Consider the following 14072-nt stretch of genomic DNA (forward strand, 5'->3'; position numbering starts at 1 on the left):
TCAATGAACTCCGTGTGTGTGTGTGTGTGTGTGTGTGTGTGTGTGTGTGTGTGTGTGTATATATACATATATATATACACATATATACACATACACACACACACACACACAGATGCTCTTTGTAGTGTACTCATATATAAATAGATGCTTTTCATTGCTATTCTTATTCTACTATTGTTGACGTGCTAAATGCATACATTTACCTGAAATTCTAGTAAAGCTAAATTGTATTCATAATTGGCGTGTGGTCCTTCATTGAGTGCCCTTATTGACTTATACCGAACAGGAGTGAGGCACAAGATACTCACGTGTTAAGAGATGCATAACAGTATGTAAGTGCATTGTCGCCTAAAAGAGCAGTGTTTAGGTGTCCGGCATGTATGGCAGAGAATCCTCTGTCTGTGTTGCAACACAATCATTAGCTGCATCTAGATCTTAAAGCTGAGAAAAGTGTCACAAAACGCAGTAATGGATATTACACATCCAGCCATGGTATTCATTGTTAGGATTAGCCTTGGGTAGCAAATTAGCATTTAAAAAAAAATAGGGATTTAGTGCCACTACCCAAGGCCTGAAAGCTTTAAAGGATATTAGAACATTGGAATGTTGGTAGCTCCATTGAAAACAATGGAGTGCTGCGGGCTTTTACTGGCCGGTAAAAGCCCGCAGTGCCAACATTCCAATGTTCGCTTTGTTCACAGCAACAGCTGTGAACAAAGCCTCACGGAGCCCGAAATCCCCTCGGGCTCTGTGAATTATTATTTTTTTTTAATAGAACATTCTGCCCTGAGTGGCAGAATGTTCTAATAGCCTTAGAAACCGCTGTAACGGGCACTACCGGCTATTAAAGTCCCTCTCCCTTGTTAAATGCCCTCTCCTTCGGCTCGGGCATTTAACGCGGGGAGCGGGCCTTTAATAGCTGGTAGAGCCCGCTACGGCGGGCTCTAAGGCTATATTAGAACATTGGAATGTAGAATGCTCCATTGAAGACAATTGAGTAGCTCCGGGCTTCTAATGGCTAGTAAAATCCCAAAGCTCCAATATTCTAATGTTGGTCTTTCACATCTGTAGCTGTGAACAAAGGCCTCTATGAGTCCTAGGGGAATTCAACCCCCTCGGGTTCCTTGAGGCCATTGTTTTTCTAATTAGAGCATTCTGCCCTGATGGGACAGAATGGTCCAATAGCTTCATAGCCCGCCGTAACTGGGCTATCCAGGCCATTAAAGCCCCGCTCCTTTGTTAAAGGCTTTGGCTAAGGCCTTGAACGCAAGAGCGGGCCTTTAATGGCCAGTATAGCACGCTACGGTGAGCTGTAGTCTTGTACATCATGGAACAATGTAGATTACCCTGCACTCAGGTGGCTACTGTGACCCAAACATAGGTAGTGTAAGGGAATAGTTCAATTCAGGTGAATCTGCAGTTTTAGTACAGCAGAGTACATTTATGATAGTACTGATGTTCACACAGACATAGGCACAACAGGAATATATTAATTTCAAGTGGATCTAGATGTGTTCACCCAGGTGTAAGGTAGATGATGATCAGATCGATGTAGATCAGTTGCACTGTTTATACAAACAAGGCCAGTTTAAGAACACACACCAATTCATGTGTGCATCAATTGTATTAATATAAATACACATGACCTCAGCTACAGTCACATCTGGAGAGTTGTAAGGAGATTAGATAATGTAAAACATGTTATGTCACTAGTCCTATTTACACTAATGTGAGAATTCCTTTGAATTTGAGTGAGCCTAAAACTAGTTAAATACACCTACATCTGAGGCTGAAGTAGATTTTAGATCAGGTGGCTCGAAAGCAGATTAGCTATTGTGAATCTAACACTATTGACTGCATTTTAATTTAAATATGTCTTAAACAGATAAAATATTGAAATCAGCACCAAGGAACAACCTACACAGCAGTCCAAGAACACTTCAAAGTCAGATTGTTGTAACCAGTTGTCCTTTTGGCAAATTAGGTAGTCCAGTAGCACCTACGCATTACTTATATGTTATGCTGGTGGGGCACCAACATTTTTGATTGCTTTCAGTTCCACTGTACCAAAGCAACATGACTGATATAGATTTGATGTAGTATTCATGCATTCTACTTATTTCCCATCAATCCCAATTCTAGTTCAGACCATAAATTGCTTTAGTTATTTTTCAGTGATAATTAGTTCCTGAGATAATAGAACCACTCCATGGAATTGGTCTGATTGCTGCCTTAGTTAACCCATCTGCTCTTGACAAGAAGAATACAAGTTAAATAGGTTATATTTTTCTCACCTTCATGTTGGAACTTAGAAGAATGTCTGTGCTTTTCCATAAAATAAGCATGAATTATAAAGACATTTTATTACCTGCTGGAGTTTTCAAAATATACAGAATTTTCTGGCAGTGTGACAAAGTGGTAAGTGGTCTGCCTGGATCTTATGAGAGAGGCCCCTCATTTTATTTTGCGGGTGAGATGGACATCTGGTTTTGTTACGCCCCCTACCTGCAAGAGTTAAATAAAAGGGCATGAGTGTCTGGTAGGGAATACAGAGGCATCAGGTGGATTCTAGCCTTGGTATGCAGGGTGTCAATGTGTATTTGCACCTGCCGTGGGCTTCTGAGCAGAGCATCGGGACAGCAGCAATCTTTCTCTTAGAAATTAAGCACTGCATGTAGTACGCTGGCTGCCTATAACAATCAAGTGCTAAAAAATACAAATATTATGTAGTATGTAAAAAAAAAAAAAAAAGCATTAAGCATTACATTGACCACAAGCAGCTGGAAATGACAATTACGTAAAAACAGATACTAGTTAGTGAGTCTTTAAGGGTATTTCAAAAGGTGCATTACACACAGCTTGCACAAACAAAGCCATTTTGTTAACCATTTTTATTATGCTTAAAACAAGAGTCTCATTAAGGAGTTATTTGCAGAGAAATGAGTAATTTTGTAAAAACTAAAAATAAGTCAGGAAAAAGTATTGCTCTTTTTTTAATTATCGTTGATGAAGCGTATTTATTGCAGTGTGGCTCTGGAAAGAAGGCATCTACTCTTCACACTGGCGTTTCAGCAGTTTAGTCATGCTTTTCCAAGGGACAGTGTAAATTTCAAAATTACACTTTACGGTCTGGTGAAGAAAACATGAAACATGGTTAGAATATGTAGTTTTATATTCTGTTTACTAGAAAAGGAACACTACAACTAGGTGTATACATTAAAATATTAAACAAGTTTAACTATGCCAAATTATATTCACATTTGTAGTGCATTCGTTAACAGCTCATAGCCCAATTGGAAATTAAACATTCAAAAAGTCAACAGGCTTGGCATGGTCATTGAGGTAGTACTCTGTAATCCACAGAAGATAACTCTGAAAGACAAAAGAGACCAGTGGATGAAGAGAGCGGGATGAAAGTCCCTCCCAGTATGTATAACTCAGTATTGCAACATCTGATCGAATGAGTGTATTACACCAGGACCAGAAGTGGATGGGTGTAGGAGTAAGCAATTGTGAGGAGCCATGTCAGGTTTCAAATTACCTCATGAATATTACAAATTCTGAAGTTGGTCGGATGACCCATTGTGATTTGATGATCACTAATTTCTTAAACATAATCCTGGCAAGTCAGAGATATTGCTGACTACTTTGGAGTAGTGAACACCTATATATACACACATGTATAGGTCCTAAACCACTAGAGTAATGATCCACCTCTTCTCAAGTCAAGAACTTTGTCATCCTTGTGGATGGCGCCCGTTCCACTCACTCTTAGATCTCAGCAGTTACCAAGTGCTCCTTCCTTCAGATTTGGGAGGTCATCATATCAAATGCACTGTCTGCCTGTCCATGTTGTCACTCAAACGAGATGCTTCGTGCCTCAATAGGGCCACAAAACTACTGAAGGATCCTATCAAGAAGCAACTTTAAGCATGTCTTATGTAAAATTGATTGCCTCCCTATAAAGAATCACGCTTTAAATCACTTTTAATATTCTTCTGGCCTGTCAATGCAACAAGGACTTAGCAATGATGATGGAAGTAGTGTTTCCTTGAAGAGGAGGGGTTCAAGGAGCTAAATATCAGTAAGGATCCTTACAATAGGGACAGTAAAAAGCAGAACAACAAACAAGTGTAAAGCCAAGTCTCAAGCAGTGTGCTGAAATGTAAGTGGGTAGTTGAAACCCTAAAAGGCATGAGTTCACTGTTCATTAATAAGGCAACCAACATGGAGGAGGCGCAGCCCCCCTTTCTGCTATTACAGGGACCACAAGTGGTCTTTGGCAAGATTCATGAAGTGGAGTTATTTTCTCAAATGCCGTCCTACTCACCAGTTGATATGTACCACATGTCTCCCTACTTAAGACTCCGTTATGCTAGTCCGGAGCAAGTGGCATAGCTGCCTGCATCCTGGCGGTAAAACCTCTGGATTCACATATCACTATCTCTAAGTGACGAGCTTAGCCATCTTAAAGGTTGGGACAACCTTAAAGTAATGGCAATTTATGTTTAGGTTTAATAACAGGACTGCCTGTCCTGTTCTGTATTTAAAGTACCATGAAACCCTCAAGGGTGTAAAAACACTGTACACACAGTTTACATACAACCTGTATTTTGTGGCCCTCCCCAATTGTACTGCTATTCCTCCTCCATCCCAGCACTAAACTTATTTTTTTTTGTTTTTAAACAGTTGAGGCAGTTGGTACTAATGTAGGCAAAAAAAGAAATCGGTGATGATTTCTTCTGTTATTATTTTGTCCCTGTGGCTGATCTACAAAAGTAATACAACGGATCATCTGACAGACTTGTCTGGTCACAGGGATAGTCAGTGTCTGTTTGTTGTCCAAAAATACAGAATACCCAGGGCCATCACTGAGCTGCAGCTTATAAAGATGTTGGATTGTGCACTGACCATGCATACATTTATAAGATAAAATCTAATAAATAAAAAATGGGTATGAAATAAAGCTATTTAACAAAATATATTCTGAACTGATGCTTTAAGAGGTTGCATTTATTTACGATGGACAAATCCCTTCCATTTTGATGCATAGCACATATGTAAGGTTGTCTTATGTGCCTCTCGCAGGATTTGCCTAAACTTCTCAGATACTTTAAAATGTCGGTTGCCAAATTGCTGGAATCCTCTCCCTGAGGTCGAGGTGTCTGAGCTTACTCTGATGCTACAAGAGGAGGTCTGATCCGATGTGAAGTTTATCATGTGGGAGAACAGACATCTCCAGCAGCATTAAATACCATGGCTGCTTTGCACACTTTGGCACCCTGAAGAGGCGAGTGATGGATGTTTGCCTCATTTTCCTGACTACACATTTTATGAGAGTTAGTGCAGGAAAAGCACAAGCAAATACGTTTAACCACCTCACTAAAACTGCACTGCCCATTAACTGTGGATGTTGAAACCTGCAGGTGAAGGTAGGGGTTGAGGCCCAATGGCAGGATGGACTGATCCTCACCTCATTCTATTTTTTATTCTTTAGAATACCTAGTGTTTTGTGTACTTGGTCACCAAGGATGACAGAATGTAAATACATTGCTCCAAACAGCCCCTAGGGGCAGAAATTTGGGTTGCCTTCCGGGGATGGGAAGATGGCCAATGCCAGGTAGAAGCAGCACCCAGTCCATACTTTTATACAAAATGGCTATCCATGTTGCCCTTTCTGAAAAGAGGGATGCTCTTGCTATTGGCCCTGCTGGGTTGTGCTGCCCTCCCCCTTGAAGCCATCCTTGGTGGCTTCCTGTTCAGAGCCTCCTTTTCTTGCAAATCCTTGAACAGTGATCCTCTAGAAATGTGTGGACATTTTGCAGCAGGACAAACATGACAAACTGTTGACACCGGTGTTAGCCCCACAGTAATTGCCTTTTCTTTTTTAGGGTCGAGCCTGCGTCACATGTGCTGGGGCATGCATATCGCTTGAGAGAAACTGTAGTAGTTAAAAAAGGGCTCGGAGCCCCGCCCATGTCACGTCAGTGTCTTACATTGGTTCATGGGCTTGCCTTTTAAAATCTGCTTGCTTTCACTAGTGGAAGGCATGCATATGTCATGCCTTTTCCGGTGGCTAGCCCTCCTCGAGCGCAGCAACGAAGTACTGAAAACATACGAGGCTTGCTGTTTTCCGTCCAGTTTGTGGAGTACTTTTTCTCTTTTTTTGCAGCGCGATCTCGCTTGTTCAGCAACGCGATCGTGCTTGTTTTTTTCTCCATTTAACAAGGCAAGAAAAGTCCGGTTGGGAGTTTACAACGGCTAATAGCTCAAACTCTGAGAAATAAGAGACCCGTTGCATTGCAAATGCTTGTTGTTTTTATGGGATGGTGCCCCCCATTCCCCTAATGCCCCTTACCTCAAACAGCACTGCAACTGTGGGTGGCGAAATGCGTAAGTGCTGCAGTGCAGGCAATGAAGAAATGCACATCTAACACGGGCTAAATTCTGCATACTCTAGAGAGCGACACGACTGGAAAGGGGAGAGTCTCCCCTTTCCAACATTACCTCTCTTGGCCAGATAGGTGCTCAGGGAGCTTCGACACCTATCTTGCCCTTTGCTACCCCTGGCACTGTCTTAGTGACCTCTGGCCTCAGAGGTGGCAAATTCGGTGCCAGGAACAGAGGGACAGCTCGTCCTTATAGAAGCTGGTTGGGACTCCACTTTATTTGTTTTCTGTAAAAGTATTACACTAATAGTGAATAATAAAATATTTTTCACTATTAGTGTAATAAAAATTGAGTCAAATTACCTGGAATATGCCATTTAATAGCAACTGAGGTAAATAAAGAATACTTCTAAATGTATGTTGTGTGGGTGCTTGCGGGTGAGAGTGTGTTTATATGAGAGACTAAGTGTGAATGTATGTGTATGTAGAAGTATATATACATATGTGTGAGAGAGAGAGAGAGAGAGAGAGAGAGAGAGAGAGAGAGAAAGTGGAGGCCAAAGGGCATGTGATGTCACTTCCGCTACCCATGGCACTTCGGTGAACTGATGTCCATGGCTGTAACACTGAGTGCCGACCAAACTGAAAACAGCCGGAGGCATTAAGCTCCTGCTGCTTTCAATTTCAATTATGTCAGCTCAGCTCCCATGGCATTGCTGCGCGTCGGTGAAGTTAAAAGAAAATGTATCTCGAGCTGCAAGAAAAACGCTTTCCTTGCACCCCAAGTGGAGGCATGAAAACCGAATTCATCTGCTGCAAGTACCAGAGGGGTTTCTGCCCTTAGTGTGAAGATGTAACGTTCTCTTCAATACAGCGCTAGTGTGGAGGATGTAAATGTCAGGTGGCCTGACTTAAGGCACCAAGACAAATAAAGCTACAAAGAGTTTAAAAACTCATTGTCACTGCTTACATTTTGCTATGCACCTCAGTGACCAAGGTATCAAAAAATGTTATTCCATTTCTTTCATATGCCTTTTATATTGCTCCAAAGGAAAAACCAAAGTCTTTAAAAGTACATTAAAATGAGCCAATGGCAACCGCTCACATGCAAATGCTTTTCGCACGTACATTATCAAGGTCACATGACATCATCGATAGCATAAACATTAATAAATAATACACAGAATCGTTCCCGTACCTTCCAATATGTGCTATTTAACCCTACCCTTTAATATAAGCCTAATGTATTAAAGTGCATATGAAGATATAGAGCAGAAGCTTGACAACTTTATTCCATTTATTTTTTGTAACGGTCTACAAATAGCTGAAGTCTGATGACAAATGAAACTTCAGACCGCATATCTATGAATCCAATACATGTACAAAATAATAGCATCAAGGGGCTGTTTTTTGCAATCCCTAAAATGTTTAGCACTGATGGTTTGATTAATTTATAATGGATCAACTTCTCTTGTTGCTGCATTTGTCTATTTAATAGGCGTAACCAGAGACTGCATGATTCTAAATATTAATCATTTTACTGATCATAAAGGTCTAATGCAAGTTGAAAATGACAACAGGCAAGATGGCAGAGTATAATATTTGTGTTTTCCAAAAATAGGCTACAGCTTCATCAGAAGGTAATTCTTATCTGAGAACAGCGGGTTTCTTCAATGCATTACCAAGGTATCAAAACAAAAGCATGCACAGTACCTTCAGCAACTCAGGTTCCTTGTGAAGCTCACAGTTTTCAACCACAACATACGAGTTGGTGCAGGTTGTCCGTGCCATATTAACTGTGATAATGTATTTGAGCCCATTCACCACCTTGAAAAAAGGAAACAAAAAACTTCAATTACAATGACTTTTGTTGTGCCATTGACTTTATACATATCGTCTACTCTCCTCTGCGAGGTGGTTAGAAATGTTCACCCTGCCGGAAGGACAAATTCCATGTGGGCAGCATTGCTACTCACATCAAAACACGTTACACACAATCTTCGACATACTAGTCGACACAATCGAAGGAGTAGCAGCATGAGTCGTATATCAGACGATACACAGAAGTGAGATTGGTTCGAGTGCTTTGCACACGTTGAGGTTTTTGAAGAAGGTAAAGCAAAGTTGCGTTTCCTGATTTCAAGGTGTATAAGGACCTCCAGGAGAAAGAATATCTGACAGGAGAAAGAATATCTGACCTAAATTGGCAATGGCTTGCACATGTTGAATACAGACATGGCACTTCAATTATATCTTTCCATCAATGTAAAGTATATTTTTAAATTCTAAGGAGTTTTTACTGGCGAGACAAGAGAACAATCAACCTTTTACTTCCTTGAAATACACGTCAATAGATGTATCTATCGAAACGAGCTAGTTATTGCAGGTGTTATGTGGATTCTGAGAAATGTGGTATCACACCATGTACTAATGCAATAAGAGTAGCACCCTCTACAATAACAAATGTGAGCTTATCCAGATAATATAAGGAGACAAAGAAAATGAGACAACGAAGCAAAAACCGAGAAAGAAAACAGGATAAGGAGTGGGCAGGTTTGTTACCGCTTTGCAAACTGACCCCTGTTACATGGATTATTGCACAACTGCAGATATACTTCAGTGTTTGAGAACTATTTTTTCTTTTGTCTCTTCCCTTCAAGCTCCATGGAGGCCATGGCACTCAGCGCAAAACAGCGCAAACTCCATGGGAGGTATTGATGTGCTGGCCACATTGTTACCTAATCAGACTAATTTCTTTTGGATCGCCCCTTCACGTTCCATAGCTTTCACAAAAACACATGTAATTGATAAACGCTTTATGTAAAAAACACAGAAATCCTAAAAGTGGATCTCCCGACAAAGCAGGATAGCCAATACTACAATTTTCACTACACTCTGGAAACTCACCCCATAATGCTTTGCAAGGCATTACTTTTACAAAACACTTTTGCTCATAACTCAGCCTGTAGTGGTCCTAGGACAATGGTACCACCACCATAACAGTCACAACAACTTGCCCTGTCTACATCATCTCTGGGACCTCACACTAAGTTAGTGGGGACCCCAAAATAATAACCCCTCCCAATACAGTGTCATTTTAAGCTCTATCATGGCTGGAACTTTTGTCTTCCAACTGGGAGCAGTTTGTGTTTTAAGGGCCCAGTTTGTAATAGCACTGAAGTAGGCCTGTTAGGCCTGAAACAATGTGTAATGCACTACGCCCTCCAAGGCCTTAATATATGGATACACTGCATTACTTTCAGCCATTTTCTTTTTATGTGGCTATGCCCTCCAGGAGCTAACTGTATGATTGCATGGCCATGTTTCTTACAAATGCTATTTTTATTGTGGTGTCCTCTAGCATTATTATCTAGGCATTATAATCACATAATACAATATTCGGAGCAAGTAACTCGCTCCATGATGCTTTGCAAGGCATAACTCAAGACTGGGGTGGTGCTAGGACAATGGAACAACCTTCAAAACATTCACCATGACATGCTCTGTTTACGTCATCTCTAGGCCCCATACTTGGGCAACCTGAACAATATTTTTTTACAAAGACTCAGGGACTGGATCCCTGTGTCCCACAAATGAAAAAATATTTAAGTGACCCCAAAGGGCATATATGGTGGTCCCAAATGGCATGGTCCCTACTGAAATGCATGGTACTGAATGTGAGGTTTTTATAGTCAAAAACAGGAGAATGTATAAAGGGTGGTGATTTTAGTTACAGTATAAATCATTTGTTGATGGTACCATACTACTTTTAGAAATTGTGGTCTGTTCTAAGGTGATTTTACCCTGTGCAAAAGCCTTCTGGTGGGATTTCATAAATCATGTTTGAGAGAAAAACGGTTTTCCCCATAGAGGTCATGAAATGTGCTCCAGAACCTAAAACAAGAGCATATTTTCTGTAAATTTACACTATCTTTCTCAACCATATCAGAATGAAGTCTCACATTTCCAGTAAAACATGTACTTCCAACAACTTCCCAGAGTGTTCTAAAGAACAACTGGAGCACTAACATATTTACTTATGACAAATGTGTAGCAGACCTGAAGCCATCTTGATTGAATCAAACTGGTAAAACTTGAAACATTTCATTTAAAAAGGAACAGAATGAGGGGGTTTATTTTGTCATAGAAACTATAGTTAGAACAATTAGGACACATTTTAAGACAGTTCTCAAATATCTTTCTCCCCTATTTCATTAAAACATTCCGACATGCAGACATGCAGACTGAAAGATGGACTTTTAACATCAGCAGCAGACTGCCAGTTAACTCTGTGGTAATTAGCAGCTTTACTACAATGCTCTAATAGCAACTAGAGCGCAAACATTCTGAACTTATTCAGAAAGTGTGGCACATCGGAAAGCCATCTTGATGGAATAAAAGTGGAAAATTGAAATCAGTTTCTACTGAGGAAACTGCAGTAAATAAGGAAATCAATCAGCATCATAACAAATAAGTCATCGAAGATGGCCACAGGAGAAAACAAGAGGCCAAAAGTAGCATAAATATCAGTACAGCCCAATGACAGAAGTGAGAAAACACTTTGGGGGTCATTTTGACCCCGGCGGGCGGTGGGAGCCGCCCGCCCGGAGGGAACCGCCGAATGACCGCACTGCGGTCAAAAGACCGCAGCGGTCATTCTGTCTTTCCCGCTGGGCCGGCGGGCGACCGCCAGAAGGCCGCCCGCCGGTACAGCGGGAAACCCCCCTCAACAATGAAGCCGGCTCTGAATGGAGCCGGCGGAGTTGGGATGGTGCGACGGGTGCAGTGGCACCCGTCGCGATTTTCAGTGTCTGCTTTGCAGACACTGAAAATCCTAATGGGGCCCTGTTAGGGGGCCCCTGCAGTGCCCATGCCAATGGCATGGGCACTGCAGGGGCCCCCAGGGGCCCCATGACACCCGTTCCCGCCAGCCTCTTCCTGGCGGTGTAAACCGCCAGGAACAGGCTGGCGGGAAGGGGGTCGGAATCCCCATGGCGGCGCTGCATGCAGCGCCGCCATGGAGGATTCCCTGGGGCAGGGGAAAACCGGCGGGAAAACGCTGGTTTCCCTTTTCTGACCGCGGCTTTACCGCCGCGGTCAGAATTGCCCCAGAAGCACCACCAGCCTGTTGGCGGTGCTTCCTCCATCCCCGGCCCTGGCGGTCCATGACCACCAGGGTCGGAATGACCCCCTTTGTTTTTTGTAATCTTATATAGTGCAAACTTGACCTGGTGGTATTGGAGTGCTTTACATGAGCATCAGTTACATTACACAAGGACACATTCATTTTGGTTTTAGGCATGGGGGGAGGGATTAAGTGATTTGTCCAGAAACACAGAATGTCGAAATGACGCCAAAACTCAAATCAGGGTCCCTAGTTGCAAAGTCTACAGCTCTGGCCGGAACCTCACATCCCCTCCCCTAAGTGTAACATAAAATCAAGGGATAAACCGAAAAAAGAAAAAGTAAAATACCAAACCTTTTAAAAGTGCTTTGGCGCTGAGAACTCAGAAAATACGTACTCATTTTAGTTTTTAGAGCATTAACCATAATTTCTAAAGGAAATGTTTTAGGTATTACAGTTTTAAATACATCAAGATGACATCTGGTGTGCCACACTTTTGTAATAAATATAGAATGTCAGCAATCTAGTTGTTCATTAGAATACTATGAGGAGGCAGAAGTCAGGGGTAAGGACTCGGATAAATGAGGGCAAGGATGAGGGTGCAGAGGGGACAAGTTGAGCACACTGGACAGGCGGGTGGTGCAGTTGCAGCACAATGGACCATGGAGGGCAGGGGAAAGGGGGTAGAGACAACAAACCAACAATGCAGGACAGGAAAGAGGATGTGGCAGTATAACAGACCATTGAGGGCATATGAAAAAGGCAGTGGCAGTACAAGAATACATGCCAATAGATGTGATTCAGGCAGGAGACTCACAATGTTTTCAAGCATAACACAGCTTTATTTTATCTGTTTCCTGTCCAAAATCTCCTCTTTTTCCATGTACGTCAATGAGGAAAATCAATCCCCCAGGTTTCTTTTTTCAAAATCTCCCTCTTAGCAAGTTCATTGGATCACGCAGGGCATGAGGAAAGGGGTAGAGGGATGGACTCTGATATCAGGGCGCAGGAGGGAGATGGGCAGGTACACCTAACTGACCTGACAGGCGTTGGGGGTTGCAGCAGCACAATACACCACACAGGGGAAGCGGGATGGCAGTGCAGCACAACAGACCATGGAAAGTAATAGGAAGGGGACAGGGCCATGCAGCACATGGACGACAGACAGCGGAGGGTAAAGAGACAAAGGCAGCAAGCGGACCAGGCCGGACAGACAGGAGGGATAGTTGTAGCATAACGGACTATGAAAGTCAGGAGGGAGGGGTAGGGGCACAACAACGGACCACACAAACCAGGAGGAAAGGGATGGAGGACAGCATATGGAAATACAGAGGGCAAGGGCAGCAAACTGGCCATGGAGGGAAGGCAGGATGGACACTGGAAGCACAAGACACCATGGAAGACAACAGGGAGAGGGTCAGGAGCAGCAAGCTGATCACACAGGGCAGGTGAGAGGGGCTGTGTCAGCACAGAAGACCATGCATAGCAGGCAAGTGGGTTAGTGGCAGCACAACGGCCAAGGTGGGCAAGAGGGAGGGGCAGAGTTATGCGCAAAGGACCATGGAGGACAGATGGGAGGAGTAGGGGTTCAACACAGACAAAAGAAGGCAGTGAAGGGGCTTCACAACAGACCATACAGGGCAGGCAGGAGGAGCGGTTGCAGCGCAATAGAGAATGGAGGGCAGGGGGCAGTGGCAGCAAAATGGACCATGAGACAGGAGGGAGGGGATAGGAGCATAGAACTCAGGCAGGGTAAATGTGGCAGGGACAGGCAGCAGTCATTTGACTATGCTCAGTAGGCCACAGAGGCAGTGACAGATCAGCAGAACACTCAGAGTAGATAGGATGGGCAGTGGCAAGTCCATGGTGGGCAAAAAGGAGGAAGCAGGAGCATGCACACAGACATTGGAGGGCAGGGGGGGAGGAGGGTAGGAGCAGTAAGGTAAACACAGAGGCCAAGAAGGAGGACAGTGATGGCATATAGAATTGGGCAACAGAGGGCAGGAGTGGTCTGGAACATCAAGCTAAATGGAGGGCAGTGGCAGCACATGCAGGGCAGGAGGGAGGATGGCTGGTGCATGGACTCGGACAACAGAGGGTAGGGATGAGGTGGATGGGGCAGCATGCTAACTGTCAAAGGCAGGCGGGAAGAGCAATAGCAGAACAATGGTCACACAGGGCTGTATATGAGGGAGCAGGAGCATGGACCTGGACAATGAAGAGCAAGGAGGAGGGGAGGCAGGAGCAGCAAGCTTGGGTTGGAGCAGCACAATGCCAGGCCTGAGTCAAACCCCCCACTCCCTTACCCTCCCACCGTGCATTGAGATGTGCATCTTACTTAACATTTTTTTTTTTTTTAAACTAGAAATTCACTGAGAAAATACAAAGGTTACAGGGATGTTATAGGTAGGTAATAGAATAAAACGAAAACCTTACAAATTCACTAAAAAAATAAATAAAAAAACAAAGGTTACAGGGGTGTTATAGTTAGGTTCAGATTTTACACACACAAAACCATAGAAATTCATCTTCTACAGTTACATGAAATAATTCTTAAC

The 14072-nt window shown here is 43.0% G+C and overlaps 1 protein-coding gene across 1 annotated transcript in view; it reads right to left on the bottom strand.

Moving 5' to 3' along the window:
* Positions 1-2103: 2103 nt before the first annotated feature.
* Positions 2104-14072, bottom strand: part of LOC138297110 (cystatin-like) — a 37841-nt gene continuing 25872 nt past the window's right edge. The window contains exons 3-4 of the mRNA XM_069236609.1: positions 8103-8216; positions 2104-3129 (exon numbers count right to left, since the gene is read on the bottom strand). Coding sequence (XP_069092710.1) covers positions 3049-3129; positions 8103-8216 — 195 coding nt within the window. The 3' untranslated portion in view covers positions 2104-3048. The remainder of the gene's footprint in view (positions 3130-8102; positions 8217-14072) is intronic.

This window comes from Pleurodeles waltl, chromosome 5, assembly GCF_031143425.1.
Source record: "Pleurodeles waltl isolate 20211129_DDA chromosome 5, aPleWal1.hap1.20221129, whole genome shotgun sequence".
NCBI lineage: Eukaryota > Metazoa > Chordata > Amphibia > Caudata > Salamandridae > Pleurodeles > Pleurodeles waltl.